At 42.5% G+C, this 8,825-nt stretch overlaps 1 protein-coding gene across 8 annotated transcripts in view; it reads right to left on the bottom strand.

Annotated features, from left to right (window-relative positions):
• Positions 1-3,413: 3,413 nt before the first annotated feature.
• LOC142767679 (uncharacterized) overlaps positions 3,414-8,825 on the bottom strand; it is a 203,104-nt gene continuing 197,692 nt past the window's right edge. For all 8 annotated transcript variants that reach the window (XR_012885096.1, XM_075869850.1, XM_075869851.1 and 5 more), the window contains 2 exons: positions 7,879-8,088; positions 3,414-3,731 (listed from right to left, as the gene is read on the bottom strand). Coding sequence is in view for 7 of the 8 variants with exons in the window: in XM_075869849.1 (XP_075725964.1) it covers positions 3,722-3,731; positions 7,879-8,088 (220 nt within the window). In the remaining variant the exon portion in view is untranslated. The remainder of the gene's footprint in view (positions 3,732-7,878; positions 8,089-8,825) is intronic.

The raw sequence follows: 8,825 nt of genomic DNA, 5'->3' as shown, positions 1-8,825 counted from the left end.
ATTTGCACAACTATGCAAGTTGGGTAAACGCATAGAAATTGTAGGAGATTTCATTTCCCCCATCCGGCTTGGGGCTACGCAACAGAAAGGCCTAAAGGCCGACGACTCGCACGGGTTTTCGCGTTTCATCGCATGACCCTGCTGACAGAACCTGATCAACCCACTCGCCTAGGTAATAGTGTGAGCAGAGACTCATGCCCCGACCTCACGATAGTCAAAGGGGTTAGTCACCGTTCCTGGTGCAACCTCATGGTGAGTCTATGCAGTGATCACCATATACTAAATACACAGCCCCAGGTAGCAGTCACACGTGCTCCAGAGCACATCATAAAACTAGCAAAATGGGATGCATTTAGGCGTAATCGTACAACTACCCATCAGGACTCTCCTTCCCTACAGACTTGGATATCACAACTTCAGTCCGATTTTCAAAGAGCTAATCAACTCATCGCTGCGACGACAGAAACGACGGATGTGGACCGGCATCTGCTGCATCTCTGGGATGCCCACAGAGACTTCACACGGCGGTGGCGGCGAGAGAAACATAACCGAAATCTTCGTCGCCAAATCATCGAACTAGCTACTGAGGCACATGACTATGCGAACATCCTCACTAGCAACAAGTGGCATAACTTCTGCGATCGACTCAATGGCTCAATAAGTACACCTCAAACGTGGCGTATGCTCCGTGCTCTCTTAAATCCCACGCAGACAAAATCACACACTGCTAATGCAATCCGCACCATTCTCCACAAATCATGGCTCGACTACACCACTCTACTGCACACCTTAAAGCAACACTATGTATCCACGGACCCCGTCCCGCCTACCGTGATTATCCACACGTACACGATACGCCTCTAGATGAGGACATTACAAAAGCAGAGGTTAGGGCAGCTATGCAAAGCATTAAGCGTTACTCAGAACCCGGCACAGACGGGATTATGTACACACTTCTGTGTAATTTAGATGACCAGTCCATCGAATATTTAACCGCTTTTTACAACGAACATTGGAACAACGGCACGCTACCACAGGAGTGGCGACACGCAGAAGTCATACTTATTACAAAGCCTGGAAGCCACTATTCCTCCAGAATCTTCGCCCTGTATCCTTAACTTCATGTGTAGCTAACCTCTTTGAACGCGTTGTCCTCTCTCGACTACAACCATTTCTCGAAGACAATCACTTTTTTCCTGATACACTATTCGGCTACCGTCCTGGTATCTCTACACAGGACGTATTATTACACCTTAAGCAGGACGTGTTGGATAGCCCCACATCAAACCAGGTCCGAGCTGTTCTGGCCCTAGATCTCAAGGGTGCTTTCGACCACGTCTCCCACGACCTTATTTTTCACAATCTCACTTCATCTCAGTGTAGCTCCCATATCTACAATTACGTCAGGTTCTTTTTTCTGACCGCACGGCCACTATTGGGCTTGGAGACCTCCGTTCGGACGTCATTCGTCTCGCAGGCAGAGCAACACCACAGGGCTCGGTTCTCTCGCCCACATTATTCAACGTGGCTATGGCTAAACTTTCTTCCCTATTAAAACAGGTTCCGAACATCCAGCATGCCATCTATGCAGATGACATTACAACTTGGGCAACCAAAGGATCAGACGGAACCATTCAGGACGCCCTACAGGAAGCTGTGTCTGTGGTACAAGACTATGCTTCTGCCGGCAGCCTTACGTGCCCAGTGGATAAGTCGAAGTTGTTATTGGTATACAAGCGGCGCCGCAAAACCGCTAATTCTCCTGACATTTCGCTGTTTCTTGATGGCCATCCTATCCCTCTGGTACCACGAATTCGCATTTTAGGCCTCTACCTTCAGTCCAACGGCAAGGCCTCGTACACTACACACCTTCTGGCTCAGCAGATCACTCAAATTACACACATGATCCAACGCATCACCAATCGCCGGAGAGGCCTCTGTCAGAAGGATGTCCTCCGCTTAGTACAAGCACTCATAGTTAGTCGGCTCACCTAGCATCCTCCTTTTCACAATCTCACGCTAGCTCAAATAAAAAGATGAACCTCCTTCCACGGACAGCTGTGAAGGCGGCTCTCGGCTTGCCTCCACACGCATCTACACAACGCCTCCTTCAACTAGGAGTCCACAACACTGTAACCGAACTCATCGAGGCCCAGCACAACACTCAGCTCCAACGGCTCAGGCAGACCCGTCAGGGCTGCGCCATCCTGTCCCATCTTGGCTACCCGATTCCCTCAAATCCCGCACAAGTACCGCGACATAAACTTGCTTCTACTGTCCGCGCACTCATCAAAGTGCCTCCGATTCCACGCAATATGAATCCCTCCCGCCACGCCGGTCGTTGACGTGCCTGAGTTCAGGCTATGACACGCGTCTTCGCTGATGGTACCTCAGACTACCCAGAGAAGTCAGCCATGTGTTTAGCCGTGACAGATGACACAGACGCCCTTGCGGCGTCTGCCACACTTCGCCTTACAGACAGTGGTCTGGCAGAGGAGGGAGCTCTTGCTCTGGCAATTCTTCACGCCAAGACTTTGTCACATGACTCCTTTGTCACTATTTTAACAGATTCACAAGCTGCTTACCGTGCTTTCGCTCAAGGACTTTGCTCGCACATACACAAAATATCCTCTCTTCTGTCTCACCGTCCGCATTCCGTCCTGTGCGTATTGTCTGGACTCCTGGACACGCCTCTCTCCATGGTAATGAACGCGTTCATGCGGTTGCCCGAGAGCTGACCGGCCGGTCTCCATTGGAAGAGCTGTCCAATCCAGACGACGCATCGACAGAACCACTAAACTACAACGCTATGCTGGAGTACTACCGACAGGGCCGTTATACGTATCCTCCCCCTCATCCTTCAATTAACAGAGCAGATGCTGTCACTTGGCGGCAACTAAAGACCAATTCATTTCCTTGTCTTTATATGCTAACCCTACTGAAACGTTCCGTAAGATGCGGAGACCTCACATACGGAATTATTTGAATATGGAAGACGTATGATGCGGACTCCGCATAAGACGTATGATGCAGACTCCGCATCTTATGGAAAGACGTATCATGCGGAAATTACTGAAATGTGTGCATGTTACGTCTGAATCTAGTGCAAAGCAATATAATGTGTAAATTGAATAGACGTCCACATCTTGAGTACATGCAATACTGTGTACAAATCACAATATTTCTTAAATGTGCATGATGAGGGATTGAATCATCGGCATCTTACTAATTGTCGTGATGCGGAAGCAAAATTACCTTTTAAATAAAATACATTACAAAACTACTAAACATGCTAGCGATCATAAATGGTGGTTACATTGCAACACATTAATGCAGTGTTCTATGCAAGACTTAAAGAACTTATAAAGTTATTATTATCAATAGAGAAGCATTAATATACACATCAGCCCTGCTACAATCAATATGTTTTTTTATTTGTCTGTATGCTCCAGCTGTGAATAGTGACATTGCAGTGTTGATCGTACACAAATGAGGTGACTGCACCGCAATTTCACGAGCTCTATCTAAGCCACAGGATGGTGGCACAATGTAACAGCAATTTTAGAACGAAATGTTTAAACATAAATAATATTCATAGCACTGTGAAAGTGTGGTGCTGTGTTTATCTCATGAATGCCTTGTGGAGATCGGCGAAATGCTGCTTGAGTCTCCGGCACCACTGTAAATTTCGAAGGTCCCTGCAATAGAACTTATGTGTCCATCATAGGCACCTGGAAATGAAAATAATTGGCACAAATAATGTCAGAGACACATGTTAGCACAATAGTTTACATGCACAAGAAATATAACACCCAGAATGAAACTGAAAATTTAAGGCACACAATCCTTCATGTTATGCATATGTGAATAATAGAAGGAATGAGTGTATAAATTAGTTCTGCCACATCAAAAAAACAGCATGCTTATCACAGTGAAAATAACTAGGTTGTCACGATTTTCAATGGTAGAGATAATCGATTAATATGTACTTATGAAATTATGATTTAAACGCTTCCTGCACAGTAAAACTTTAGGAACTGCAAGTGAAAGCTCTCAATGTTCATTTAATAGTGTGTGCATGTACATCTGCTGCCTTTATACTATACAGTTTGTGCACAAAATTGGCATCTTGAACAATTTTGAGAGTTAAACCTATGCAACTTATGAAGGTTCAAATCACCATGAAAGCAAGCAGGACCAGGCAGGTGCCATTAAAAATCTGTGCAAGCCAGATAACTATAACCGAAGTGCCAACATATAGGGGAGCAAGAGTAACAGAAATTCGGCTGCTGACCCGCATGTCGCGGTATCAAACCGCGGCTCCATTTCCGATGGAGGCAGAAATGCTGTAGGCACGTGTGCTCAGATTTGGGTGTACGTTAAAGAACCCCAAGTGGTCGAAGTTTCCAGTGCCCTCCACTACGGCGTCTCTCATAATCATATAGTGGTTTTCGGACGTGAAACCCCACATATAAATCAAGAATAACAGAAATAAACTGCCAACAGAAAAGTTGGGTGCATGTGCTATCTGTACGTGCTTACACCTTACTACATACAGCATGCTCATTCCATTTTTAATACCGATATTGAAAATAACTGCTCTATTAGGAATGTAAAAGGTAAGGTAGAACTGAACGACTCTACAAAAAGTGACCCTATTATGAAATCACGTTTTCTTATAACAAATTGACTAAGACTATCAAATATCATTATGCAAGAAAAAAATCTTCAAAAGAACAATAAAGTTTGAAGTCATAATTATTTATATGGCTACTATGACTATAACCAAGAAATCGACCTCAACATGGCTAATGTTAGTTTTTAAGGCCTATGTTCACTAGACAATGAACTATACCACAAAAAGCACAGCGTTCCGGCAAAGCACCACACAAAAAAAGAAAGCAGTCCTTTTTGTTATTACCTACAATGCCTTTAAAATGGTATTTTTACCTCTACTTTCCGCTTTTTATCTAAGTAACTGGTGTGAAACAAGTTAGCTGAAAATGCACTGTGCCTCCGAAACCTGTTGGTTGAATCTGAATTTCTAAAAAATGGTGAAGCTTGCACTAAATTAGGCTCCACAAGCCTTGGAACAGTGAGACTACATGACTCTTAGGACTACTTTAGTTACTTGTGTTTTGTTTCTGGGCCTAAGCATAAAGACAAGGGCTTAACTGAATTGCTGCGAACAAACAAATGCTTTTGAAATTGCCCGAGCGTCAAAGGATGCTCAGCCATTTGTTGTTTTTCGCACTGGGCTATTCTACACGAAACATACAAACCATACTGCCTGGCGACCATCACAGATGTATCGTTTAAAAAATGATGGTAATTTACTCTTCTGAAAATAGTTATTTGCAGAAATGTTTTGAAGAGAAAAGAGTAGTGGTCACGTGGGTACCTTCAGAATTTCGCGGAATGTCGTGCGGGTGCTATTTGTGAGAAAAATTTCAAAGTACCGCTTTTTCTTGCCATATCAAATTTGATCTACATATTAAGTAAAGATGCTTCTTAAAGTATTTGAAGTCAAGTAACATTAGTGCAATTTTTCTGGTACATAGGCTTTGAAGAATTCAGCCAAACTGTTTATCGTTTGCATTTCTTGTATGGCAATACTGCATTTTGTATGAATATTTGAGCCACAAATACTCACTGCACAGAAGTTATATTTTACGAAAAAAATAATGTTAGGTCCAGATTACAAATATCATTATATAATCGTTTTTGTCCACATTGGGATGCAATTTGAGCTGTGTGTTTGTCTAATTGAAAATTACTTTTATATGTAAGTTGAAAGCAAATAAACAGTTCTTCTTACATGACAAGTGTTAACATTACAATTTTTGTTTAAATGAGAAAAATGATTTTTGAAGTCTCCTATTGAGGGCCATGGGGAACTTCGGAACGGAAGCTGTCGTACATCAAATGCAGAAAACAGCCATCATAAGAAAACTTCAAAAATTCATTTCTACTTTAAGAGAAAGTGTAATTAGATAACTTACCATATAAAGAGAACTGCTTCCTTGCTTTTGATGTGGCGAAAAAATTGCACTAATATTACTGAGCTTCGTGCACCACACACAATCACCTTTACTTAATACCAAGACCGAATTTGGTGTGGAAGAGGCAGTATTTTTGAAACACTTTACTTTTTACAAACAACACCCAGACAACATCCTGGGAAGTCCAGAAAGCACCAACGTGGCCTAATATTTTGTTCTCTGCGATATACTTTAGCATTTTGCTGTTTTCAGAAAAATACAGTAAACGAGCACAATATTTTTTTTTCAAAACACATTTAGGACCGTTGGCAAAATGGCTGGGATGTTTGATGCGTAATTGCCTCACTGCCAGCATTTATTCTTCCGAAGCTCAAGCTATCACCTCTCTGTTACTGCCTCCCTCACATACAATGCTTGCATAGGAAAGAAAAAGAAAGGCAGGTCCGACAAAGTTCACAAGGCAAGATATTTTCATGTTGGATAAATTCATTACCATAAACAGCAGCAAAATAACATTCATTTTGAGTAGTCCAAGACACAACTATATACCAGCATACTAAGAGCCAAGCACAAACTTTTCAATTGAACATGTGTGGTGATAGACAGGAAGCACTTATTGCAAGACTGATCAGTCTGTAATTAACTAAAGGAAGTACAATGCACTGTTCAATCCAACACCACATAGGCATCTTTGCTATAGCAAAGCCATGTGTCATTGATTCATGCACTAGATGGGACAATGCAAATGTAACAAAAAAGGTGAAAAAAGAAAACAAGGGAAAAAAAAGAAGAAAAGGGGGATGCAAAGTAGGAGCAGTGTAGCACTACTTTACTTTGCATTCCCCTTTTCTTTCTTCTTTTTTCTTCTTTTCTATCATTTATCTTTTTTTTTTGCTTCCCTTACCCCCAACCTCCGACAGGAGAACACTCTGTATCAGCGCAACCTAACTTGAAAAGAAGCAAGGGCTGCACTCTTCTGCGTTATAGGTTTTTTTTTCAGACAAACATTTCCAACAGGCACACACGCCTATACCAAAAGATGATGTCATTACTTACCCCATTTAAACTAACACGCCAGGGATGACAAGGTGACTTCTAAAAAATAGGTCCTCCTATCGCAACATCGGCCAGCCTGTCTGAAGCACTTCTACTGTTCACCCTGATTACCCCACTAAATGTTTCTATCTGTCGACTCACATCTTCATTTTGGATAACACTAAGACGAGCTTACATTGATGAATACGCACGAAAGTTTAGTGATGTATCATGTATCAGATTAAGCAACTCTGTTAAAAAATTATTGATAGCTTGCTTCCAGGCTTTTTATACTGTAGCCTGAAACTTCGTAATGTCTTCTATGCACATGAACCAGATTTACAACGTAACGCACAACATGCTTAGAATACTGCGATGAACAAGATAACGACAAAACGACCAGCCACCCAAAATTTTCGCTGTACATGTTTATAAAATGTTCATGTACCCCAAACGAGGTGCTTATGATACAAGCCGAAAAAACCTACAGGAAGGGCCTTGGAGTCTTCTGGAAGTAGACGTGTTGCATTTTTTCTGTAGAGGGCTTTAGACCCATAAGTGAGGAACAAAACTCCTGTATAATGAAGAATGTTGGCAGCTATCAGTTATAGAAAAACCTAATGCAGCTAATCTTACCCGACACATCTGTACATTTAGAGAGGTGACGTAGCTTCTGTGATTGTGGCAGTAACTCCTACAGGACCAGTGCGAAAATTGGCACTACATGGCTAGACAAATGTCCAAACATGCCTGCCCGACTCCCTCTAGCCATCCTGGCTGAATCTGACACAAGATTTCTTAACTGCTGGCTGGACAAAAACAAAACCACTGAAGCACTCACAATACACAGCGTGAAGTTCCTCTGGAGTGGTCAACTTCGTCTTCTGCGATGAAAGAGCAGCACAGTGTACTGATAAGGCACTCCTTGCAATGGTTTTCAATGCCACACAGTGACCTTGCTGTTCCTGTCGAAGAGAGCTTCGGGAGCTTGGAGGGTGCTTGCTCTTTTCTGGGGGCTGCTGCCGCTCCTCGTTTTCTGCTCAAGGTCAACCTGCATAAAGTTGTAGACGAGGCTTTAAGAGATGTATATAATGATATACAAATTTTCGCTGAACACACATTTCCTCGTGGCACACTGAGGAATTTCTTATAAAACTTGAGGCCTCACATATGCAAACATTTACAATCGATCCGAAGATGCACTCGACTCTAAAGAAGCAAGTTTGTTATGTAGTGTATATAAAGAAAGGTCATTCAGCACAACCACAACTACAGTTGCACACGAAAACGACATTTTACACGATCCTGTTTATTTACATGGTCCATTTTATTTTATTTACACGGTCCACTTTACACGGTCCTGTTTTACACCATCTGGTCTGCATGAACTCTTGAAAAAGGCACCATATAGGTTGAAAGACACACACAGACTTTGAGACAAACCTAGTTTCCCGTGGAGCATCCTCTTGCACTATAACAACACATCTCAATCTAGTTAGTTGGTCAGAACGCGGTGAAAACAGCTCGCACTTGAAAAGCACGGGCAGATGGAAAGGCCTGCACCCTGTGCTTTCTGTACATTCTCGTTGAGGGTGCAGTTTTCACCTTATCCTTATGCAATTTCGCATTTATAACATTGTTCGCTGCATATTCTTTGTGGCGTTAAAGTGTGTGATACCGTCATGTGTATCCCATGTAATTTATAAAAATAGAATACAAGATAGCTTGATTCAAAAATAACAAAGTGCATCCAGCGCCATGTCCTCTAGCCTTTCTTTAGGCAAGTGG

The sequence above is a fragment of the Rhipicephalus microplus genome, chromosome 7, assembly GCF_043290135.1.
Source record: "Rhipicephalus microplus isolate Deutch F79 chromosome 7, USDA_Rmic, whole genome shotgun sequence".
NCBI lineage: Eukaryota > Metazoa > Arthropoda > Arachnida > Ixodida > Ixodidae > Rhipicephalus > Rhipicephalus microplus.
This window is presented reverse-complemented; position numbering and strand designations above follow the sequence as displayed.